This window comes from Takifugu rubripes, chromosome 14, assembly GCF_901000725.2.
Source record: "Takifugu rubripes chromosome 14, fTakRub1.2, whole genome shotgun sequence".
Classification (NCBI taxonomy): domain Eukaryota; kingdom Metazoa; phylum Chordata; class Actinopteri; order Tetraodontiformes; family Tetraodontidae; genus Takifugu; species Takifugu rubripes.
The window spans coordinates 4,994,288-5,018,501 of NC_042298.1; the positions used below are offsets into that span (position 1 = coordinate 4,994,288).

The window sequence follows — 24,214 nt, forward strand, 5'->3', positions numbered from 1 at the left end:
CTGTGTTTCTGCAACAGCTACACCACACTGAATCACATCCCCAGACAAACGCAAAGATAACCAAACTTTATTTTTGGCATTCTGATCAAAAGGTATCACAAACAAAAGGGGCGGGGCTTATGTACAGCGCAGTTACACAGTGGATGTGTGCCTGCTCCTTTCACACAGGAAACTCCATCCTCACATATTAAGCATACTCTCAACAATACAAGTATCTGTAAAATACACTTGGCCTCTTACAAAATGCCCATTCGCACACGTGCATCCATACAGTTCTTCCTTCCTATCTGAGGCTGCTGCTGTTGGGTTGTGATCCAGTGAGGCCAGGATGGTCCGGACTGTGGCGGTTCTGAAAGACGGACAGGCAGACAATTATGGCTTTATTCATTTAAATGTGACGCCGCTATAAATGTTTCCATGGCTGATCAAGGATGGGGCTTTATCAGCAAGAGCCTTCCTGACAGAATGTTTTCAGTCATCAGGGTCATGACCTTTGCGCTTGTTTCTGGTGTGGAGCCACAGGTCACTACCAGGTCAAACTCCGGTTAACAAGTCAAACCTGGGGCCCCGCAAATATGTGTCTTTTTCAGAACAGAAGCTTTTCAATTTCAAGTGGAAATGACCCAAATAGGATAATAGAAAGCCAGGATTAAAGCAGGACAACGTCCGATTTGGTCTGACTCTTCGAGATAATAAAATGTTAAAGTCTTAAGGGAGTTTTACAGGTCACGGACAGCCTCGTAGCTCTGCATTGAACTAAATTCGGCTCTAAAAAACACAACTGATCAATTGCTGATGGGTTGTCTTACTTTCTTTTTCTTCTTGTCTTTCTTCTTTTTCTTGCGGTCAGGATCATCATCCCTCTTTTTCTTCTTCTTCTTGGGATCAGTGTCTGATGGAGTTTCTTGAAGGTGTGACAGATGAAGGTTAGCGCTCTGAAAACACAACTTCCATTGCTGCTTAACTTCTGTATTCTGTACCTTGTGGTAATGGGTCCTGCGGTCGATGGTGTTTGTGCTTGTGTTTGCTCTTCTTCTTTGGAGGCTGTATGTGCATTAGTCTGTATTGTTCTGGGAGCTAAAGAAACACACAATAAACATTTATTAACAGCAGTAGCTTCTGTACGTTAATCCTGGAAACAGGTAGGTGTAACTTTAGAGTGTGTGTGTGTGGTGTATTGGAGTAGTACCGGGCCTGTGTGTAATCGGAAGCCTGTGAGCAGAGCCCCAGTCAGAGGGCTGAAGGAGTTCCCACAAACCGGAGGCTTATCGATCAGAGAACGCAGCGAGCTGCCATCCTGAGTGCCTGGACAGTCAATCATACCTGCAGCACAACAGGAAAAACACACACAAACAAATATAAGACACAAGCTCACTGAGATTAATGTGATTTTCTTCTGATCAAATTGTGAATACAAATGCGTTCAAAGGATGAGTTCTCTAACGTGGCATATGACAAATGGTCTTAGTGTTTTGGAATTAATTTGTGGATGCAGTGATGAAATTCACAGCTGATTTTTATAGTGTACCCGGTCACAGAGCCAGATCGCAACTGAGTCCTGATTGTTCATCATGTTTCAAGACTGTAATTCTGGTAAACACTGAAAACATCCTATACAACATAGGAGGGAACTTGAAATGTTAAGGTTAAAAGTGTTTCTTAAGACATCATTTAGCTGGAGATTCAATTTTTCAGTGTTTATTATGATATTACAAAGATCAAGCCTGAATAATCTTGAAGTTATCGACATCATTGACCCCACACTTCCCCTTCTTGGGATCTGTCCATCATCACTGTTGTCCCCGTCTTTTCTAACTGGCTGTCGGGTTTCGATCGGTAAAACCTACCTGGCAATTCCGGTAGAAAGTTGCTGAGCTTCTCCTTCACCTTCTTCCCACAGAATTTGTTGTAGGCGTGCTCCAAGTTGTAGTGTGTGATGAGGTTAGTGTTTCCCGTTAGCTCGTTTCCCACTAAAAAGACAAAGATTTCTACCACTTTATGTCAGGTTGACTAGTGATCTAGTGTTTAGCGTTAGCCAAGGGACCGATTCTTGCTTCATGACATATCAATTTAACCTCACCAACTGGAACTTGAGTCTAAATAAAATGTTGATTTACAGAACGGGCAACACATAACTAAACGTCATAAACTATTGGTTGTTACATAAAGGGGATGGAATGTTTTCCTCCAACTGTTAGCTTGTTGGCTAGCACTAGCTAGCACTGTTTACAAACGGTGCTGCAACCGATTGAGAGCAGCCGTCAAAAATAACTCAAGCAGCCAAATATAAGTTAATTCAACTGTACCAGGAAGTTCTCGCAGTAGGTAAAAGGGTTCATTCATAGCTCCGGGTTTTCGAAGAGCAGGGCCTTCATCCCCGAGCTGTGGTGGCATCTGCGCCGCTAAAGGGACTTGACTTTGCGGCAGGGGCGGCGGAGGTTTGCTCGGTCCAAAACCCAGGGACGACGAGCCAGGTGGTCCCTGAGCTTCATTTTGTCCGAACAGAGTTGAAAACATTTCAGTCATATCTATCGGAAGTAATACATGTATACAACGTACAAAGAAGCCGCCGGTTTGTTCAGGCGTACATGGCCGAGCGCACTCCCGAGGAATCCACCGCAAACCGTCGGGCCTCCGACGTCTTCGTGATCTTCCGCCGGAGGCCTGCGTACCGTAATACCACACACAAACGCGCACGCAAAGTTTAGATCGCACCAGGAAATGCAGGCCACAGGTCTCCGGGTCTGGATTTTCCAGCTTTCAATTTTATTTTCTTTGGACAAACAGAGAATAACTAAATGACTATGTACAGTTTTGGCCTGCTGGTCTCCCTCCGACAGTCACACATCAAACACGTCGGCGGGAGAGAGAGAAGCCGCCAGCCTTTCAAACTCTGCGACTGATGCCTGCAGAGGAAAAATAAATAACAGAAGAGTTATTCTTTGTAGTTTCAGTACTGTTCTATCATATTTGATGTCGAACAGCAGCATCTGCTCATGCTCAGAGGACCTAAGTGTCTGTCACGCCTTTAAGATGTTTTTTCTATGTCTTCCGTGCTCTCTCCTCACCTTCCACTCATCAACTGTTGATGAAATACGCCGTTCGGTCTCAGCAATGCCCTCTCGACCAGCTTGAACCTTCTGTGCCAGTGCTGCATTTTCTGCCTGAATTTTTTTCAGCTCCACTCGCATGTAGGCTTCCTGCTTCTGAAAGTACGGCATCAAAAAACTGCAGAAATCCTGCTCGGGAATCCCACTGGGCCGCCTAAAAAGAACAAGGCAAATGATTGTCTTATGAATCTTGAGCTGCGACTTGTGTTAGATTAAAAATTCAGCTCATTTTAAAGTTATAGGATGAAAATAATGTGTGTGATGGGGTTCACGGACCATGCAGGGTTTGGCCGGTCTTTGGCTGCACGCTCCAGTTTGTCCAGCTCATTCAGTTTGGCCTCCAACTGCCCTTCTTCAACCAATTTGCAGATGTCATCCTAATTTTTTTTGTCATAATCGTTATTCACCAATAAAGGCAGACATTTTATTTTCTTATGTAATTCTATAAGCGCTGTAGCATTTGGTGCACCTGTATAGCTTTCTTTAGCTCCTCTATGAACTGCTTGTGAATGTTTTCCATCTTCTGAGGGTTCTTCTTGTAGAGTGGTCGGAACACGCTGGAAAATCTGTGGAAACTGAAGGAGAGACGGTCTCTGGAAGGCTGCAGTGAAGTGAACCCACAGGTCGATGCATGCAATGGTCTTCAAATCCGACCACCCGCATACAAGACGACCTGATAACGGTGCTTTGATAATAATTAACAGAGTTAGTTAAAAAATGACAGATAAAAACTCTCACCTGTCACTAATTTATGCAAAAAAGAGGTTTATAATTATCAACCAAACCGGTTTACAGCAGCTGACTGAAGAATCGTTGTAAAAACCATTTAGAGATCTTGATTTTTTCCTACCGTGATCTTATGACTGCAATTATAGTTTTGGACCTTTGCAACTATAACCATCAAGAGACGCTAAAAGACGAAGAAATATTACCTGGCAAGCTCGATGAACTTCTCCAGGCTCTTCTGCATCACCTTTTCGAACAGCTTGAACCTGTTAACCCGAGCTTCGCTCTCCTCGGACATCTTACCCCCGGATCCAGGCTTCGGCTCCTGAGAAGAAACATCGCCTGTTGCCTCCTTCGTTTGCTGGTGCTCAGATTCCTTGTCTGAGACATGTTGGCTTCCAGTAGGCTCTTGTGTTTCTACTTCGCTCTGCTCCATTTTCTGTTTACACTTCACAAATCCCGCCAAATTCACCAAATCTACGGTGAGCAGGAGGGGACAAAAACAAACCCAAATCTGGCGCATGCGCAGTGGCGTCCGCTTGGCCACGACCTTAAATCCAGCTGTCACTCCCCCTCAAAGTCGTGCTCGCCAGTCATCGCAGCCAGAATGGGTTTAATCACAGGACTCTGCGCCTTTTTGTACCACTTACCGCAGATTTACAAATGGCTCCTGAAGCCGTATTATCTATTGTCGTTCTTCATGACCGTCGCATTCCTGGTGGTCCGAAAGGCTCCCGGGTTGTGCGAGCACCTGGCGACGGAACGCGAGGACGGGAACTCCTGCGACTTCGACTGGGTGAGAGAGCCTGGAGATCACTGCTGGCTTCATTCGCTTCTGCAGAGTCTTTTTGGTTTTCTTGCATTTATTTTATTTTTTTACAGAGAGAAATAGAAATCCTGATGTTTCTCAGCGCAATAGTGATGATGAAGAACAGGAGAGCGAGTGAGTCACTCATATTTTAGTGTAAACTAACTCGTGTCATACAACTTGTTGACACTGTACACGACCATGATCATCTCAACGGCTGAAGGGGAGCACATGCATGGGCTTATTTGACCTCAGTACCTTAAAACTCATTTCAGATGATCACCATTATTTTTAATCTAAATCTAATTGATGCAGGTGCAAAGGAAATGCAATTCAGTGAAGTTTTTGTATTAGTGTACTTCACTTGATGTACCAGAAATGGCTCTAAACAAGGCACTTTAGCGCAGTTTTAGAGCCCATTGTCTGAGCTTATTGTGTAAACGTCACCCACATCAGCACAACCACAGCAGCGACTCAAAGGTTGCGTCCTGCATTACTATCCAACTGAATGGGTATTTGTGATCTAGAGTGCAGCTGATGAGTAAACCCGCATTAAAGGGGAGTCAGAAAGTGCCGTGCTCATTGTGGAAAAGCTGCCCTGGTCTTGCATTTCATGGTTTCTTCCTCAGTCACACTGGAGCAGCACATAGGCAACGTGTTTCTGTTCAGCAAAGTGGCCAACGTCATCCTCTTCTTCAGGCTGGACGTCAGGCTGGGCATCCTTTACCTCGCGCTCTGTCTGGGTCAGTGGTCTTTCTGGATTTCGTCACAGAATTGTGCTTTTCAAGCATCATTAAAGTCTGGCTAATAAAATGGCTCTTTTAGCATCAGAGAGACCTGTTAAGGATTTTTATTTTCAGGAATATTAGATGTATTTTTTTCATATCCAGGTATAGGCACCAAAGGGAAAACTCTTAATCAGCATAAATATAAATGAATAATCTTCATTTACAGGCCATTTCAGTATTGATTGACGTCATTAATCATTTCAACTGGAATATTAAATGTTCCTTTTGTGTTTTTGCTTGTCTTAAGCATTCGTCATGACCTGTAAACCCCCCCTCTACATGGGTCCAGAGTACATCAAATACCTCAGTGACAAGACCATCGATGTGAGTAATATCTGACGTTTGATTAATGTGACTCTGACATTGAAGGTTTCTCATTCTGGGGTTTCATTTTGTCGATGCGTAACCTGACACTGTCTTGAATGGATAGGAGGAGTTACAGGGAGACAGTCGGGTCAGCTGGATCGTTGAATTCTACGCCAACTGGTCCTCCGAATGCCAGTCTTTTGCTCCGATCTTTGCCGATCTGTCTCTCAAGTAAGAGATCAAAGACATTCAGGATATCGAAGCCTGCAAGATCTCAGTTGGTTGAATTATCTGATAATTGTTGATATACTCACAGATTAATGCTGATTAAAGTGCATAATGAATTTAAACACTTTGACAGTATGCTTTTTTTTGCTTGCAGTGAGGGTAACAGAATAAAATGTTTATTAAGCATCACTTGACTTTTTCTCCCATTTATTCTGCAGGTACAACTGTTCCGGTCTCAAGTTTGCGAAGGTGGACATCGGACGTTATGGAGAGGTTTCAAAGAGGTCACGCTTTTCTCTGCTGTCCCATTTGGCGTCTGATCTTGTTTTTCTGTAGTTTAACAGCACAATAATGTTTATGCTCATCTTTAGCGTACCGACTGTTAATTTGGATTGTTTCTGAGCAGGTACAAGGTCAGCGCCTCTCCTCTGGCCAAGCAGCTGCCCACTCTGGTGCTCTTCCAAGGAGGGCAAGAGATCATGAGACGTCCGATGGTGGATAATAAAGGCAGAGCTGTGTCTTGGACTTACAACGAGGTTCGTCTGTTAATATTTAGGCGGTTGTACAGAAAAACATATAGATGGTTAATGTTTAGCGGTTTCATTTTTAGGAGAATATCATCCGAGAGTTTAACCTCAACGAGCTCTTCCAAAAATCAAAGAAAATGAACAAAGGTCGCGGCTTGATGGAGGAAAACGGCTCTGAACCACAAGAGGGCAGCAGTGACGCGACAATTCCTACAGAAAGCAAGAAAGACCAATAAAGGGAGGACGAGCATGCATTGTCTGACGTTTTGCCTTAATGTAATCTCAAGCACGGACTATTTACCATCGGCGAAAGCACGTGTAGTAGTTGTTTGAGTGCTTACCGTGTGATACTTCGCTGCCATTTATGGCTTTTGACTGAATTACGTCTTAAACATGCATTTTTGTCAACATTGTGATTTTCCACTGCCTGTATTTGCACTGTATTTATCCATTTCGTATATTTCAAGAACACAACCAAAGAGCTGAAAGGGAATAAATGTATGCAGTTAAGATTCTGAACACTTTTCCTTTTTGTCAGTTTGACCTTTTTTTTTTTTATTCCGAGAAGACATCTTTATAAAGTCTTTATAAGGCCATTTTGGAAATGTCTTTATGTAGTCATTACAGAAATTTGGAACTTAGTCCATTCATCACAGCCCATGATGGTGATATCATCTAATACAGTATATTTACTTTACCCACAGTTTTAACATTGTTCACTGGCCTCTACTGGTGGCCGGAGCAGGAAAATAACACAGGTTGTCCTGATTCCCACACAATGGTGTCTTGTTCCATTAATGCTGCCTCATTATTTTTCCCCCACATTTGAAGCAGGTGGTCATTTGACAGTATTCTCACAAGTATGCACACCGGTGAAGCGTCCAGCACGACAAATGAAAGTCACATGCACACTACAGACGGCCTGGGACAGATCAAGAATTTGTTCAGTCGTTCGGGTTCAACGTCTCTCTGTGTTGTACCCCAACAACGTGCTACATCCAGCCAATGCAGACATTACTACAAACAGAACTTTGGGTCGCTTTTTAAAGCAAATAAATTAATGTAATGCCCAATCCTGAAAAATCTTCAAATGTGTGTTCTTAACTTGTCAATTAAAAGAACTGAAGAAAAATCGAATATGCTGCAAAATTTACTTCTGGTAAGTTAATAAAATTACAAAATCAATGTTTTTCAAGGCATAAATATCACTACAGACCAGTCCCTTCTTAGAGCTAAACTGGGTTTAGCAAGCCTCTTTTTTTAATTATTTTTTTCCCACATTGTCTCTTGAAGAGAACTAACTAAAGACACTGGTTTGAAATTGTGACCAAAATTAAAAGGTTGTAGAGTCAAATAAATAAGCCCTTTCTTAACTGTCCCAGTTTGGCTGGTCATCTGCTAAAAATAGACAGACAAAATCTCACAGGGGAGAAAAACCAACAAGAGAGACAGAATGAATTTAAAGCTACAAACATTTGCATAATGGCTCTAGCAGAATCATTACAAGCATACATTCCACAAAGAGGCTTGTGCTGCAACCGTGAATCCGAAAGTCTTTGTGGCTTTCAAAAAAATAAGCTCAATCATTTGCCGCCTCATCTGCCCAGGAAGGGATCAGCATTCTCTTTGGACGATGTCATTTCCATTTCCAAGAGCTGGCCATTGGCTGATGCAGCCATTAAATATGAACAGGCAACATCTCAAATGACTGTTATGAACAATAAAACACAATAAACCTGCCACCCTCATCAATAATTCTCTTTGATACCTGACAATTTTCCCCCAAATCACTCAGCAATATTTTATACATTTATATAAAACAATAGGTTTAAAAAAGGGTTTGCAAAACTAAACTGATACTGTATAGACACTCTGATCTCAACACACAGGTGGTCCATTCATTCATTTTTAACAGTCCTCCATCCCCCATGTGATTCTACATCCAATGGATGAAGGCCATCTTTTTTAGGTATTAAACAGTGGTCAATACTCTGTGCTAAGGTACCCAAAGTAAAACAGTGAATCAGATTTAATAAACATACCTGTATCCAGCCATGACGAAGTTCAGAAAATAAACCAATGTCCCCTTTGACTCAAATCTGAGGGCCAGCTGAGGAGACTGTACCACACAGGCCTTGTATGTTCAGTATGTTGCAGCAGAGGAGCCACTTTGTTTCAGAGGCCTGTGATTGTTCATGTTAACCAGCTCCGTTAAGTAGTACTAGTATCAGCAACCGTAGTGTCCCAGAACCTCCTCGTGATACACCGTGAAGGAGGTCTGCTGCTCAGACCGATATCTCATAAGTGGTGCCTCCGACGCCAGTCACCTTCTTTACTCCGCCCCCTGGTTTTGAGGTGCTGTGATTGGTCAAGGCTGGGCGAGAGATTGAACTGATTGAACAGCGGTGGTGGTGTGTGTGTGTGGGGGGGGGGGGGGGGGGGGGGGGGAGTTAAGGGTGAGGAGAGAGGACAATGAAAGTGGAGGTAAATGGACCAACATTAAAAAGTGATGACAAAAATACTCTGTAAAACATTTTACAAACACTGTTCCTGTAAGACATTTAAAAAAAACTTCATGTGGTAAGAAGACGACAGAAGAGGGTCGAGGAAATGCAGGGAGATTAGGCATGCAGAGATGAAGCGTGGTTTTAATGCCAGGACGTAAGGTAGATTCCACAAACTGCTTCATTTGAGCTGCATCAATCCAATTTTATGCAGGATGAAAATTCCAGAGAGAGTACTGATGTGGATTCCAGATTGTGATAAGGAGGGGAGCATTCAGTTTCTTCACTGATCAGGATTTTCAATGATTGTTTCAACAAAAAAAATTGCATCAATAAATGTAAATTGAATCTCATTAGCATTTAGATACAACTGAAAATTGATCCATGAGTTGACCCTGATGCCCTCATCCTTGTTTTAATGTTAAACAATGAAGCAATGTCCTCCAATATTAACATTAGTATCAATGCATTCCTAAAAACAAGCCAAGCCCTACAAACCTTTAATTATTATGATATAGTAAACATGCAAAAGGTTGCTGTCAACTGTAAAGGAGGAAAGGAAGAACTCACACAGATCAGGGAGGAAGAGGACAGCTGACATCAATTAGAAAACAAGACAAGGGTTAGGAGGAAGAGGAGAGGGGGGTGAGTTTCAGGCTGACAGATCTGGCGAGGCATCGTTACTCACTGTGGAGTCTGCTGCCCTCCTCCAGCTCCTACTCCTCCCAGCACAGCGCTTCCGCCCGCTCCCGGCCGAGGTTTGTGCTGATGCCCTGCCTCGCCAGTGCAAGACTGGGATTTGTTGAGGGAGAGGCTGCGTGGCGGTGGGGAGATAGGGGGCTCCAAGGAGCGAACCCCAGGGGAATAAGATGAAGTTGAATGGCTCCGCGAGGCTCGGGAAGGATAGTCCTGGTTAAGGTGGAGAAGATGTTGCTTCTCAGGAGGTCCAGAAGAGGGAGGGGTAGGGCTGATGGCACGCAGATAAGCCCTGTGGGGGGAGGAGAAAGTGGCAGAGCCCTGGAACAGCTGCCCCTCCCTCTGCTGGGCAATCTGAGCTGAGAGGAAGGGCGATGTGTAGCCCTGCAACCGAGTGCTCGGGGACACCACCTCAGGCTGAAACACAGCGTAATGCTTCTGTGGAGATAGTTCGTGAGCAGCTGACTCAAACTCTGGGCTTTCAGATGGTGTCAACAGGCTATCGTAAGACAGGCTGCCATTCCGAGGGGTCTGATTTGCCAGGCTTTTGTAGCTCGTGTCTGTGGTGCCTTCTGATTGGAGCGTGGTGAGGGGGTTGTGTGCTGTATGTAGTAGACTGGAGGAGCGGGAGCCCCCAGTGGACAGAACCAGAGAGGATGGGTAAGAGGTGTAGGAACGTCCAGACAGCGAGTAGCCTGACATGCCCACAGACATGCTTGCAACAGTCCCACCAGGGCCTCCGGGGCCCTGCCGCCTTTCCCCTCCAAGTCTGCGCAGCCCCACACCTCCCCCGACCACTGTGGCCCCATCCAGGCTGCTGGGCTCTGAGCGGTAACTGGGTTTGTGACTGGACTGGAGGATGGAGGGAGACGGAGAATCGAGACTCTCCCCACGGATCATCTAAGGACAGAAGAAAACAAACAAACAAAAAGTCAGGAGGCGAAGATGCTGAAGAATAATGCGATGAAGACGGAGGTAGGTGTGAGGGCAGAGGTGAAATATGAAAAATCACAATGTTGTTTAATACGTAACAAAAACAACTCAGACCTTAAACAAAAGACAGAGTGGTGAGGAGACCTTTCATGTTTGGTCGGTGCTCTAGCGGCATCATCACACTACTGAATTGGGAAACACTGGCTGGTTTCAACAAACATTGAAATCGCATGTCAAGGAGGGCGTGTACATATAACAAATACAAACAGTAAATGAAGTATTTGGGCCAGAATTGTAGCAGAACTATCTGTAAATATGTGCACAACTTTGCAAAAGCATTGTAAATATGTAAAACTATCTGTAAGGATACTTTTTGAAAATGCACAATGACATTTGTAAATGCACACAAGTATTTGTACAAATGTCACTTTCTATTTAGAGATTATGTGAAACATTTACAAACCGTTGTGCTACAATAATGGTCCCATAAACTAAGCATTCCACTTAATGGTGTTCTCAGGGGAAAGGATAGATTTGCTTAAACACAGACTGTAAAAGGGGTCAACGGTCTGAACACACACAAACAGGACTGGCTGAAACTTACTTATTAACCGATGGTCACTGATGATCAATTAAAAGTAAAAAAAAAAAAGAGGGGTATGGCATTAACGGTAAAGGAAGATAGAAAAGTTGTGGAATATCAACCACCAGCAAATCTGTAGCACTAATCTTTACATATTGCTGCTCAAAAAGGTTTTGTATATCATCAGTGCTTGAATAGCTTGAAATGACATTATCAAAGATACATGTAGAAATGATGTGGTTTAGAATAAAAGAATAAAGCTTAATGTCTAAGTTCATATTGATTGTTTTGACAATACCTACAGAATCCACATGATGTTTGCATGCAATATCAACCCATGTACGCTCAGCAATTTGAGGTCTCTGAATACAAACTCACATATACCTTATTAGGGTGTGGAAGGGCCGTGTGGTTTCTTCCTGGGCTGCTGTAGCCTGGTCTGTACTGATACATTGATGGTGTGGGTGGAGCTTCAGTCAAAAGGCTGCTCTCTGAGGACGAAGAAAGTCATTCATGCATTTCCAGCAACGGAATACAGTCAATTATTAAAGCAATTCGTGCCTTCCTGGCATGTTGCAATGCACTGACAAAAAATTTGAACACCTCTGCCTCCCTCCAAAGTTACAAAGTTTATAAATCATTAAAATGCATCAAAACATGTAACAAATACATGTTACAATTAGATTACCGCACACTAAATGTAGGAATTCAGTGCAAGGCTTCTCCAGGAACAAAATGAGTAGAAGACAGTAGGACAGTAGAGGTCCCACTGTATATGGTCAGATTTTTATCAGAAATATTGAATATTTATGATTTTCATCACCTGGTGGATTTCTTTTACATTTTAATGTGCCATATACTTAGTAGGAGCCAGAAAGGGAAGAATTGCTTTGACAAAAACTTAAATATTTGATTTTTATATTTAATTTACTGTGTCAAGAAGGTAAAACAAACCTTCTGTGTCAGTACGAGAGAAGCCAGGATAACGAAGCTCAGGCTTTGGAGGAGGCGGAGGCTCTGCATCAGCTGACTGGCTCTCCATCTGATCTAGACTGCTCTTTGACTTGAAAAGAGACACAAAAATGACATAAAATGCAGTATTTGGGGAGTTTTTGTAGATATACAGCAGTCATTCCAAATATGTCATGAGAAAATACAGAATACAAATACAAAAAAACATATTTGCAGTTTAATTATGTTTGATGCACAAAATGCAACATGATCTGACAAAGCAGACCGACCTTCATGGACTAATTCGAACAGCTGTTGCCATGGAAGATGTAATGGTTGTCATTTCAAATAAAGTTGTGTCCATATTTAGACCACGACTACAAGAAACTGAAGTACTGTTGTTTTCAGCTTTAATTCAAAGGGATTAACCAAAATACTGCACTACCACCAAGGATTTACAGTAAGTCCATGCATATCTCCTCCAGCTTCTTAAGTAATTGAACTACTGAAATGAGCAAACACTCACCCTGGTGCTGTGTTGGTCATTCTGGATACCATTGTCCAAGACCTTAGCCTCTAGCTGGGCCTCAGTGAGATGTGGTCTCAGAAATGGTGGCTGTACTTCCATCGTCTGATGGCTCCGGAAACGGCCAAGATATCTGTGAGATGGATGCACAGATATAAGTGGGACAAGCCACACTGAGGATATTTTATTCCATTAATAGGAAGATTTTAAAAAAAGATGATGGAAAAAGAGTAATTGCGTAGAGTGCAGAAGAGAGGAAAGCTGACCTGGGAGCCTGGGATCTGCAGAGGACATGAGAAATATTCCTCAAGCAGCCATTGGTAAAAGGGTTGACACCTCCCCGAAACTTGCCTGTCACCTACAATTAAGGTTAACATTAATGTCAGAGGAAAATAGCCGGATGGATATATCTGGTGAAAACACAACTGCCAGATCCTTTTAGTACCTGTTCATTTGTGGTCCTGCCGCGGGCGACTAACACAATGTGGAACCCAGTCAGGCCGGCGACTGGGATAAAGAACAGACCTGCCACGCACATTACAGCCATACTAGGAGGACATGGTCAAGAAGTCTATAACAAATTCAACAAATGTGATGGAAGAAGCCGGCAAAGTCAAAACAACAACACAGTTGAGGGATCTTTACAACTGCGGTAAGCTACCAAAAGGATACGTAACAGCAGAATGTGGTGTGTCCAGCTGATGCTTGTGGTGCAGGACATAGACCAGGCCGAAACCAAATACATTGATGATGTGAGTAGTAAGTGATAGCAGGAAGAGGAAGAAATAGCGGTAATTCCTCCGTCCAATGCAGTTGTTCACCCAAGGACAATGATGGTCAAAATCCTGGGACGGAACTGAGCGTTATTAGGCAATCTCACCATCATTGCGCAATCAATAGCTGACTCTTCACTACTAGGTTAAATACATTTTTGAATATACACTTAATAACTGCAAAGCATTCAGAGAAAACAAATGAGCAAAAACATCCAAAGGAAGTTGATAACAACTGAGACAAATTCCACATGTACTATTATAACAACAATATATTTACAGCAAGTATGTGAAGCTGTGTTGTGTGTGTATGTGTGTACCTCCACACAGTTGTCGCACACTGAGCAGTGAGAGCACCGTGGAGGGCGATAGAAGCGGCAGGTTGAGCACCATTTCATACGCACTTGGATACCTTTGATGTCCACTGTTTTATAGAGGGGAGCACGGAAATCGTCCTCCTTATCCTCATCTTCCTCAGCTAAAACCAGACAGTCACATAACTATTTTAGAAAATGACATCTTGCCCGCATTTATCACCAAATGAACCGAGACTCTGTAAAACCAGTGTCAGAGAGACTCAGTAATTCATTAAAGCTAAATGTGGGATTGTTGACACTGATAATATTCCACCTTTCGTGTGTTTCTACCTCTGGGGAAGACTCCAGGGTCCATGAATGTAGCCATACAGAAGTTGGCAAGTGTGAAAAGGAAGATCACAGTGATGTAGATGGGAATGAGAGATGAAAAATACTCTGCCAACCACGGGCACCTACACAGAAACAATAGGCACATTATATTGACCTTATATTTTCAAAATATGATTGAATTGCCTCTCTTTAAACAGCAATAAGAAGACAGAGCTATTACTAAACTGAGGACTTTGGGGACCAACGTGAACTCAAAAAAGAGTCAAAGGAGGGTAAGGAGGCTCAGTCGGTTTCAAAAACATTAACAGAACAGCTACACAAAGCAATATTTACTAGAACACAATATACAAACAGCTGTGGGTGTAGCTCTTGTCAAGTTTGCACAATGTGACAGTGTTGACACATACAAATCGTGAAAACAAAAATACTTACGTAAAGCAGAAGAAAAGGGTGGTGGACCCAACCAGGAAGGTGGTGGCTGCTGACACCGGAACATATCGGCTGGGTCGAAATGGACGGGGAGGGGCAGAAACCGTGCCACCTACACCTCCCCCAACCACGGCACTACTGAATCCCGGCATCAGGGATAAACAGAGAAACGGGGAAGGAAGAGAGAGGAGGTAGAAGCCTACAGACTGTAAAGGGTTATTTTCTGCCAAAAATGAATATATGACATTTGCTTAAGATAAGGGCATGACATCAACTATTCAAAGCAGCAAATGAAAGATAACATGATAAATTCACTGCATCCAGACTCTCACAGCGCTAACATCTTTTGCAATATACAACTTGGATAGCATGTCAACATGTTATTGGGAATATTTCTGTGCATAATCTTAATAGAGGCTTATAAAACTAAAATTGCTCAACAAGAATATGATACAAAAATATGTAGTTTAGAAATATTTTTGTATGGCTTATAAAGTAAGTTTATTTGGTGCAAGAATATAAATAAATTGAATTTCAATCTGCCCCCTGGCTCCAGCCCTACATACCACCACTGTACACACACACAATACAGCGAACATACACCACACTCACACAACCCAAACTGAAGCTATTTTTCACCCTCACTACTATATTAAGTGTTTACATGACTGATCAATGCTAAGCGTGAGTTGCAATTTTATCCCTCAGATAAAACTTTGTATAAAAAATAAAGGAAAAAGACTCAAATGATAGAGGTAGTGGGTGGACAGTGGGTTGCGATCAGAAGCACATATAGAATAGGCAGAGGATTGAGTGCAGCAGCTGCTGATGACTTCTGTGATTGTCCCAAGATGGCTTATTTAGGCACTGGGTGTGGGAAAAAAAAACTTGGGCTGGCAACAGCAAGTCAGCATCGGCTCCTCAAACAAAGTCCGTTGGGGGGGGGGAAAATCTGTTTTCTAAATCCTCTTTACATTGATGCCCCTTGACAGAAAGTAAAAGTCCAGATGAAGTTAAAAAATAAAGTGGAAGAAAAAAAGAATTAAAATAATGTAAAACCTTGCATTCAACAGTCCAGCAGTGTCCCCTGTTCTTCTAAGACCTCTGTCCTCAGGCCTGGGGACAAAATCAACTCATTCCAAAAGCGGCCTTGTGTATGCCACCGATACATCACTGCACTTGGCCAGGTCTTGGCATACAGGCCTCTCCCACCTCCAAATTCTCTCCAAACAGACCTCCATTCCTGTTCTTTGTCTCTTAAGTGAAGCCATGTGCTGCTGTAGTTTTAAACAGTCTGGTGCATTTTATCCCTCTTTGTGCTGGTTCTTCCTTTACTCACTGGTATAATGGGTGAAATGGTGATTGCACCTGGAACAAGAAGTCACAGAGTGGAAAAAGTTAAGCACTAGGATATTGTCATCACTAAGAAAGCAGTTTCCTAAATCCATCTTCTCTAGACTATTAAATTAGCCATTTTACTTGGGACTGAGGAAATGTAACTAAGAAAAAAATATTGCAATTTTAAGTTATAACACATACATGGGGGAGTGAGTACACTACTGAGGTTTATATCAAGACCAAAACAAAATCATTTGGTCCAATGATAAACTACTAATTAATTCAATAAAATGAATCAGCACCATCTTATTCAGTCCAAGAATGACATCACTAGTCTTTGCATCTTCGGGATGCATCTCCTTTGTGCCTTTACATCAGACCCATTTTGTGCGTGATCATTTGTGCCATTTCATGGTCCTCCTCATATCATTTTAATTTGTCTGACATCCGTTTCCTCAAATTAAAGACTTGCCGCTGCCTGGATTGTACTGAAACAACAACATCAACCCTTACGAACGCGAGAAGGGGTTTTCATAAAACCAGTTTCTAGTGAAGCGGTATCATTGAATAACCTGGGTTATGCAGTCTGAAATACTTTCTCTCCATTCCTGGCAGAGTTGTACTAACAGTGTGCTTTTGTAAAACAGGCAGCTGTCACATCACTGCCCTGAGGCGGCTCAATAAAACACCTCCTACAACTGGAAATTAAACACACCAGGGAGACATCTGTATAAAACGGGGTGTGCACATTTAATCTCCAGATGAAAAACAAGTCCATGGTGTGAACACACTGGAAAAGGATCCAGGGGAACCGTAACCTGATCGTTTCAGACACACCCCTCTTCTCAACAATCACCAAAGCTAAAAAAAAAAATATAGAGCTGAGGTCAAGACAGTAAATACAGTCTATGAGGGTTAATCATCTCATCTGCCCAACAACCACCCCCCTTCAATAGTGGATGTTAATCCCCAAATCTCCGTGTCGTGAGCTTTGCCCGTCCTGTCCTTGCAACAATCCGCGATCCAACTACATGGCTGACAGACCAATAATTTAATGCATTTCCTCAAGCAATGGCGGGGCAGTGGCGTCTGTTCAGCCATGACTCGTTTCTATCACTGCCAGTCAAATGACAATCGGCTCATCTTCGAACCATCCGCTGCATCCGATCAAGCGTTTAACAGGCCAGGATTCAACTTAATGCCACAACCTGTTCACAACAATTAAAAATATAAAGTGTGTCTTGTGGTAATTCAAGCAATGAAATACATCGTGAAATGAGTTAATTGCTACGATGAGCACTGGGACGACTCGTATTCATATACAAGTTAAACCTAACCTCGAAAGTTTTTTTTTTTTTTTGTATTTGCGACACTGCTCAATTGTAGACTTAGCTAATGTTACCTGGTTATGCTGTAAGCTCTTCTCTCGCCAGGACTTTAATTCAGTCTTATAAGTTGGTCGTTAAAGGACTGTTTAACAAAGCCATTGAATAACTTAACACAAAAACATACCAATTGTTAAATACACAAGTAGACTTATCGGTAGGGTGTCGGTCGTTGCGTTCCTCCTTCAGCTAGCCGCTAACAACCCAGTTAGCTCCCTTGCTAGGCCGATATCGGAATCCCGGAACTAAACCGTCAGGTGGGAGGAACAACCAATCAGAGGCCAGAGGGGGCGTTGCCCTGATAGGAGAGGAAACGCCCACTACACTTTAATTTTGCCCTTGTCCTCGTCAAGTTAAAGCGATATTGAACAAATTACATCGCTATTTTTGTGACAGTATCCTTTAGTGACACCAAAGGAGGAGTTACTAAAATTCTAAACTCCTATAATTTTTTTTTTTTTTTTTACAAGCGTACGTAATCTGTGAAGCTCGGCCATATTCAAACTGTGGTCACTGACACAAATTTTACATTGAAAAAGTTTATTACCCAAGACATAAATGTTAATAAAACATCACACGCACATCGGCATGTTGCGTTTTTCATTATAAGAGATAATTTACATCAGTGAAGCATACATCAAAAACAGTAGAAAAATCCGTATTTTCAATTTCCCCTTCAAATTATACAAAATAAAAAAGGAAGCCAGGTTCTTCTCCTCAGGCACAACTTTCTTCAAACCCTATCATAACTCAATTCATTTTATGAAAGTGTTTCTTCATTTCATGTCCATGAAGCGGATGTCCATGATAAGCAAAGTGTGTTTGGGCAGTGGTCTCGGTGCAGGGGATAACACTTTCAACACCTGTGTTTGTGTGTCCACATTAGTCACCACAATAAACCCACACACAGGACTCTCTACAATATTGTCTCCTTCATCTGCATTGCTCACACTCAGAACATGATACGTAAGGTCTCTGCCTGGAGTCACAGGAACCAGCTTTAGCTGAGTGTCATCTTGGGACATTCCCAGCGGCAAACAGGAGTCAGGGATGGACGGTGCGCCGATCTTGTAGATTCGAACATCTGAGAAACGCACTTCAAACGAGAAAGGGTAGAAGGACACTCCACGGAAGCCATAGAAATATTCCCTGATCTTATCGTCTCGAGCTTCCCGTCGGCACTCTTTGGAACGTTCCACCACCCCACCTGACTTGGGAAGGAGCACAACCTTTACAAAGTGAGGGAGGTCTCGCTTGAGCTCATTATAGAGCCTCTCATGGTCAAGCACAAGTACAACATCAACCTCAAAGGCTGATGCACAGTGGACCAGAGCCTGGTACCCGGAACCTTTCACCCAACCACAGGTGTTGATGATACAGCCTCCAACACTGGCCTTCCTGTTCACCTCACAGCGTTGTGAAAACACCTCGGCCAGACATGATGTCAACTTTGTTTGGAAGTTTGGAAGAGAAAGGAAAATCAATTATTAATGTAGGCAGTGCTTAACCATACATAGTTATTTAATTGTCTTTACCTTATTGTAAAGTTTAATGTTGGTCCCTGGAGAAGTTGAGCCAAAATGGTAAACCAACGGTGCTTGGACTGAGAAACCTTCTTCAACATCAGCGGGGCGCTCAATACAGAGTGCCGAGACCGTTCCTGGCACAGAAACCTGAGAAGGAGAACATACTTAACACACATTCTGAGTAATTCTCTTTGATGATGTTTACGGTCAATTCATCTTACCCCACTCTGTCCAACATCTAGTTCTACCAGCGTGGGCCTTCGACCCACCCTCACGGCATAGCTCAATAGCAGCCGACACACCGTTGACTTCCCCACATCAGTAGGCCCCACCACCATCACCTGATTATCAAGAACAGAATGTAAAATATCCACATTCATTTACCTGAAGCTTTCTAATGTTTCTTCTGTTGTTAAGCATACCCTTGGACCTCTTTCATTGTCTTCCTCTGCTTGTCTTCTCATCTGCTCCAGGGCACAGTGTGTGTTCAGGTAGAGCAGCATGGGAGTGTCCTTGGACACATATGCAACCTGTGGTGATGGACAAAGAGGTCCAACACCTCATGCAAATGATTTGACAATACATTAATCAGGACATGCAAAATCCTAACAAACTACTCACCTCTGGCTTCCCATAAAGATTCACACTGCAGCCTTGCCAGGTGAAGACAGCGATCTTGGATCCTGGTCCAAATGTATACTTCTTGTTGCGATTCAGCTCTGATCCAAAGATCTCAGCCATTCCTGTCAGGACCTCCAGCTGCACCTGTTCTGCTGACACTCCAGATTCCACCTCAAACCGAAGTTCAGTCTCCTTCTCCAAGTCATACCTGGTGCTAACTTTTCCTGGTGCTGGAGCATCTTCGCTCGTGTTCACTTCGCCCTCAGTTGCCATTACTTGTAAAAGACACTCTTACAAATTGGCAAGAACTGCAAAATGGGGATACACACACAGTCCACGCGTTGAATACTGCTAGATTTTATAATTGAGTTTAAAGTCCAGTTTTGATAAAGCTTGACGATCTATTTGTAGCATGTGTATTAGATTTATGCCGCATTGGAACTAACTGCTAAGAACGGGTATCATTTTATTTTGCACAGTGAAATAATGTCGACAGCATCGAGCAGCTGTAATTACCTCGGCATGTAAGAGGGAGTTTACGTTTTACTCTATAACAAGTAACAGATCATTTTTTTAAAAAAGAAAACGAGGTACTTACGACAAATTTACCAAAAAACGAATGTCGGACTCGACTACAGATCGCCTGAGCTTGCGGCGCTTCCAGATGACGTCACACGCCATCATTGGCTGTAACCGTTGCACGTGACGTCACGCATTGTGGTTGCTCTACGGAAGTGACGATGCAGTTAGAAACTTTGAGGCAACAAGCAGTGACCGAACTGGAGACGAAGTATTTCTGAATTGAATTTACTTTGATCATGTATAAAAACAATATGAATAACAAGTAAATAACCCATGTCTGGAAAAAACTCCTACCCCTTTTTATTGTTTCATAATTTATCGTTTGTAATAACATTGACATACAATCTCTAATATCTACATACTACATTTATGTCACCATAATTATACTATGCTGTAGTGTTATATACTATACAAAAATATAAAATATGTATACACAATATTTCAACAGACCATATATATATAAAAGACTTGTTCAGGAATGTTTATTGGCAAAAACAGATACAAAAAGACCTACAAAGTGTTAAAACAGAACTACAATACGTAGTTTTATTTGGAAATACGCCACAATATGACATGATGTTTAAAATGAAAAGACGTTAAAGAGGTGAGCTGAGAAAGCTTTCGATCATCAAAAAAGAGACTGAGAATTTCCCGCTGGTCTCTCCTCATCATTCTGCTTTCATGAGACACATCTCCTAAACAACTGGTATTAAAAAAAATCTCTTAATTTCTAACCTAGAGACAGATTTTATTTCAAACTCAAGACACGTGACATGAAAATAAAAGACACAAAATAAATGTCTCAACAATCATGACAGCACAGTTGTCAAATATTTTCTGTTACAACTGCACTTTAGATCCAGGAAACAAACCTTAAAAGGGCTTCTATTCAGTCTTGAGAGCTTCCTGTAGAGCAGTAACTACAACATCAGGCTGGGGAAACTTCATTTTACGAGGCGGACCCTTTTTGATTCCAGTCCACAGGGAGGTTTCTTATGAGGGCAGCACAGGGAAGTTATTTGCAAAAATATAAAAGCTGTGTGCTACTCATGAAACACAATCTGCATTAAAATATACAGATTAAAACGTCAAGTTGCAGAAACCTAATAGAATATTGATCTGCAATCATGTAGCAACCTGCTCACCTTTGCCTTCATCTAGCAGAGTTATCTCAAAGCTGTTCCTGCGAGGTTTTTCAGGGTTTAGGACTACAGTCAGCCCTGGGTGGGCAGCAAGGAGGGCAGATTTCACTGCCTCAGCATTGCGCCCATACACTCGTCAGCTCTTACTGCCACAAACAACAAAGAAACCACAGTTTCACATTATGTACAAAATTTGCAGCCTGCTGAAGTTATATTTACACAAATATGGCAAAATGGCAATATTCATATTAGTTCAACAACTGAATGTTAAATCACACTTGAACTGAACAAATCAAAGTAAAACATCTGAAAAAAATTACAGTCCCATTTGCAAACTCGAGGATTTCTGCAGGATTATTTCTGTGAGAGATTCAACCAGACACTGTTACTGCAGGGATGAATTACTTGGTGCAAACATAGTTCTAAAATTCAAACATGTGCATTCATGGTTTAAAAAATGCATACAAGTTTGTTGCTCTAGAAGAAGTTTGATGAAGCCAGGGCACTTCATTAACGGAACTGATACCGCAATGGGGCCCATTATGCTCTTGGTCCTCTGAACAGAAAATGTTGCTAATGGGCCAAGCAATCGCGGCTGAGCGTGACTACTGGCAGTAAAGCTCACCAGTGTTCAATGGCCACCCTTGGACCCCCCTGGTCGTCCTCCCTTTGTTTCTCCTTTTTCTCCTCCTTAGGTTTCTCATCTTCCTCCGCTTTGCGCTTAGTTCCTCGACGACCTGTCATCAATACACGTGGTGTCATCAAAACAGAGTGCTCAAATTCATTGTTTTCAAACACATGCAAATGGGGGAAAATGTCTCCATCTGTCATGGAAACCGTCACTTTAATTAGTAGCACATTTCCGAACGTGAGTAGCTTTTCTCACGTTGTAGAGGCACGAACACGCGAGTGAATTACCGGCGCTTTACTGTTCAATACATTCTTCCCTTCAATCTACAGGCAGATAACAAGCGCGTTTCCATAATTGTAATTCAAACATTAACCTGTTTTTGACGCCATTCCTTGAAGTTTTAGGCGATCAGTAGATCGGTTCTTGTTCTTTTTCTTGTATTTTTAAGCAGGCGACAAACAATCTAAGAGTCTATTAGCGCCCCCAGCTGGCAGAGGTAGGAAAAACAGTCTATCTTTCATTAGTCTCACATCCGCAGGAAAAAAACTATTCTTATCTTCTGCTTTGTTAAATTATAGAATTCAGAGTTTAATCCTTCCTGTCTTAGGTGATGTGACCATACATATTATCATCATCACGTAATTCTTGATATCCTTTCAACATTTGTTGCATTGCAGTTTTTACTTCTTGTGCATAGCAGTAAGAAATATCTGAAGAACAAATCTATCTTTTGCAGTTATTTTCCCATCTGACTTGAGCTTCAGTCTCAGTCCCATTCTCGGGATGTTTGCTCCTTTTGAGCTTTTTCTCCAAAGTAACTCAGCTTAAACATCCTTCCTTATCACTGCTTATTTGGCTGGGCAAAGTTCTGGAGCAGGTTTAGTTCTTCTCATTTATTTATTTTGAAATGATTGAAGTGGCAGAAGTAAATTGAGAATTTTAGTGCAATTATTTGAAAAGCAGAATTATTGTGGACTGCGATAAGATGGTCCCTGGGCCCAAGTGTTCCTGCAAACCAGGAGAACAAACAGATTATCCTGACATTAAACCTGCTTGATTTCTGATGTCTTGTCCTCTTTATTGTCATTGGCATAATTCAGTAATATACAAGCAGCACCCAAGACAAATTAGACAAATCAGAGAAAAAAACCAACCCTGCAGAGCAACAGATGGATGAAATGGAACACTGCTAAGTCAAAGAAAATATGGTGTTCCAAAAATAGACATACCAAATGTATGTGTCTCTCCCGGGAAATATGACAAACACAGATTTGGACATTCGAAAGACGTCACAAGCTGCATCTGTGCCAACAAACAGCCGATATACATTCTCCCAGAGCGAGGCGGTGTGGCTGACTCACACAAGCTCCTCTAAACATTCTTTTTTTCCTAGAGAACAAAGGAAATACAGACATCATTTTGGCAACACACCATTAGTTTTGTTGCCTTTTACATGATTCAGTTTTCTTGTGTGTCTCTCTGGTGTGCAGCAGCATATTTTTATCTTTGTGCGTAAACCAGAGGAACAGAAGGGCCATTGGACACATGTCAGTCATCACCCTGCACCGATGGTCCAGATCTGACACGCGAATGGAAACACAACTCCTCCACACTTCACATGCAGTCCTGCCATCAAGAGCTGATGAACACCCTGGTGCCTGCAGGAGGATTTGATAACAAAACAACATGATATGTTAGATTCTGTATTCTGCACTTTGGCTTTCATGAGGTTAGACTTGTTCAGTTGTTATTTATTTTATTTTATTATTTATTTTGATCAAGACAACACAACTAGATTTTAAAAAAATACACCTGGAGAGCTGAGACCTCTGCCAAGCATCTTATTTCCCCACATACTGTCAGTTACAACTAAAACTAATACTAATATAATACTACTAATAGTACTGATACAATCAATGAAATACCTTCAGTGAGTTTTTCTGCCTGTTTATTTTTGTTCTTGTATTGGAGAGTTAGCCTCTGGGAAGGATTCCTGATTGAGGTGACAGATTATGGACAATGGTTTCAATTAAAGAATAAAGGCACTTGGTCTCACAGAGTGATCTGAGTTGTCTTCTGTTAATGGAGGTTGTTCAACTCTGTGCAAGTTAACCAGTACCAGTAGTAGAGCATATACCATATGTGCAGTAGTAATAAAAGGTTATATAACATGGTTGTCTTATGATCAAAAGCTCCTTGGCTTTGGAAAATCAAAGGACAAAGTCGCTCTAGAATCCAGAACATCACCAAAAGTTAATCATCTGTTTTTTGGCCCATTCTGAACATTTCCTAGAAATTTCATTTAAATCCACTTTTAACTTTTTACAGTTATTTTGCTGTAAGACAGACAAACAAATGTTGCCACATAACCTTTGCGGAGGAAACCACTAAAATAATAAGTGTGGTTCCAATCTATTTGCTGCACGATCGTATTAAATTTAGAAGATGCACGTG

At 42.1% G+C, this 24,214-nt stretch overlaps 5 protein-coding genes across 7 annotated transcripts; 1 reads left to right on the top strand and 4 right to left on the bottom strand.

The window, feature by feature from the left end:
* Positions 1-47: 47 nt before the first annotated feature.
* Positions 48-2,713, bottom strand: LOC115252283 (mediator of RNA polymerase II transcription subunit 19-A). Of its 2 annotated transcripts, XM_029846875.1 has the most exons (7): positions 2,589-2,713; positions 2,307-2,486; positions 1,848-1,970; positions 1,190-1,323; positions 981-1,077; positions 810-904; positions 48-349 (listed from the first exon to the last, which is right to left on the bottom strand). In XM_029846875.1, the coding sequence occupies exons 2-7, from the start codon at positions 2,392-2,394 to the stop codon at positions 284-286; spliced, it is 603 nt and encodes a 200-aa protein (XP_029702735.1). In that variant the 5' UTR covers positions 2,395-2,486; positions 2,589-2,713; the 3' UTR covers positions 48-283. The 2 variants fall into 2 exon arrangements, with proteins under 2 accessions (XP_029702735.1, XP_029702734.1); XM_029846874.1 differs by having other exon boundaries at positions 2,307-2,661.
* Positions 2,714-2,737: 24 nt separating this feature from the next.
* On the bottom strand, positions 2,738-4,343 carry LOC115246468 (polyamine-modulated factor 1-like). The gene is made up of 5 exons (XM_029846873.1): positions 4,043-4,343; positions 3,580-3,685; positions 3,387-3,487; positions 3,069-3,264; positions 2,738-2,906 (listed from the first exon to the last, which is right to left on the bottom strand). The coding sequence occupies exons 1-5, from the start codon at positions 4,270-4,272 to the stop codon at positions 2,841-2,843; spliced, it is 699 nt and encodes a 232-aa protein (XP_029702733.1). The 5' UTR covers positions 4,273-4,343; the 3' UTR covers positions 2,738-2,840.
* LOC101065001 (thioredoxin-related transmembrane protein 2-B) lies at positions 4,333-7,011 on the top strand. Its single transcript, XM_003970332.3, has 8 exons — positions 4,333-4,632; positions 4,719-4,779; positions 5,274-5,387; positions 5,680-5,756; positions 5,863-5,969; positions 6,185-6,250; positions 6,373-6,502; positions 6,577-7,011. The coding sequence occupies exons 1-8, from the start codon at positions 4,444-4,446 to the stop codon at positions 6,727-6,729; spliced, it is 897 nt and encodes a 298-aa protein (XP_003970381.1). The 5' UTR covers positions 4,333-4,443; the 3' UTR covers positions 6,730-7,011.
* A 10,770-nt stretch (positions 7,012-17,781) lies between these two features.
* On the bottom strand, positions 17,782-20,130 carry LOC101064782 (polyribonucleotide 5'-hydroxyl-kinase Clp1). Its single transcript, XM_003970331.3, has 6 exons — positions 20,004-20,130; positions 19,406-19,713; positions 19,207-19,314; positions 19,006-19,125; positions 18,794-18,931; positions 17,782-18,706 (listed from the first exon to the last, which is right to left on the bottom strand). The coding sequence occupies exons 2-6, from the start codon at positions 19,676-19,678 to the stop codon at positions 18,035-18,037; spliced, it is 1,311 nt and encodes a 436-aa protein (XP_003970380.1). The 5' UTR covers positions 19,679-19,713; positions 20,004-20,130; the 3' UTR covers positions 17,782-18,034.
* Positions 20,131-20,441: 311 nt separating this feature from the next.
* Positions 20,442-22,247, bottom strand: selenoh (selenoprotein H). Of its 2 annotated transcripts, XM_029847700.1 has the most exons (5): positions 22,134-22,247; positions 21,755-21,866; positions 21,133-21,275; positions 20,860-20,979; positions 20,442-20,690 (listed from the first exon to the last, which is right to left on the bottom strand). In XM_029847700.1, the coding sequence occupies exons 1-4, from the start codon at positions 22,147-22,149 to the stop codon at positions 20,873-20,875; spliced, it is 378 nt and encodes a 125-aa protein (XP_029703560.1). In that variant the 5' UTR covers positions 22,150-22,247; the 3' UTR covers positions 20,442-20,690; positions 20,860-20,872. The 2 variants fall into 2 exon arrangements, with proteins under 2 accessions (XP_029703560.1, XP_003970379.3); XM_003970330.3 differs by having other exon boundaries at positions 20,442-20,979.
* Positions 22,248-24,214: the final 1,967 nt, after the last annotated feature.

What these genes read in the sequence shown, in the direction of transcription:
- LOC115252283 (XM_029846874.1), bottom strand. Translation starts at nt 2,526, where the DNA reads ATGACTGAAATGTTTTCAACTCTGTTCGGACAAAATGAAGCTCAGGGA. An exon ending in TCCGATTACACACAGGCCCG is followed by an intron (nt 1,078 to 1,189) that starts GTACTACTCCAA and finishes GTGTTTCTTTAG; the next exon opens with CTCCCAGAACAATACAGACT. An exon ending in GCAGGACCCATTACCACAAG is followed by an intron (nt 905 to 980) that starts GTACAGAATACA and finishes CACACCTTCAAG; the next exon opens with AAACTCCATCAGACACTGAT.
- LOC115246468 (XM_029846873.1), bottom strand. Translation starts at nt 4,272, where the DNA reads ATGGAGCAGAGCGAAGTAGAAACACAAGAGCCTACTGGAAGCCAACAT. An exon ending in GACCGGCCAAACCCTGCATG is followed by an intron (nt 3,265 to 3,386) that starts GTCCGTGAACCC and finishes TGTTCTTTTTAG; the next exon opens with GCGGCCCAGTGGGATTCCCG. An exon ending in CAACAGTTGATGAGTGGAAG is followed by an intron (nt 2,907 to 3,068) that starts GTGAGGAGAGAG and finishes TTTCCTCTGCAG; the next exon opens with GCATCAGTCGCAGAGTTTGA.
- LOC101065001 (XM_003970332.3), top strand. Translation starts at nt 4,444, where the DNA reads ATGGGTTTAATCACAGGACTCTGCGCCTTTTTGTACCACTTACCGCAG. An exon ending in GATGAAGAACAGGAGAGCGA is followed by an intron (nt 4,780 to 5,273) that starts GTGAGTCACTCA and finishes TTTCTTCCTCAG; the next exon opens with TCACACTGGAGCAGCACATA. An exon ending in TTTGCCGATCTGTCTCTCAA is followed by an intron (nt 5,970 to 6,184) that starts GTAAGAGATCAA and finishes TTTATTCTGCAG; the next exon opens with GTACAACTGTTCCGGTCTCA.
- LOC101064782 (XM_003970331.3), bottom strand. Translation starts at nt 19,678, where the DNA reads ATGGCAACTGAGGGCGAAGTGAACACGAGCGAAGATGCTCCAGCACCA. An exon ending in ATCTTTATGGGAAGCCAGAG is followed by an intron (nt 19,315 to 19,405) that starts GTGAGTAGTTTG and finishes CCATCACCACAG; the next exon opens with GTTGCATATGTGTCCAAGGA. An exon ending in ACAATGAAAGAGGTCCAAGG is followed by an intron (nt 19,126 to 19,206) that starts GTATGCTTAACA and finishes CTTGATAATCAG; the next exon opens with GTGATGGTGGTGGGGCCTAC.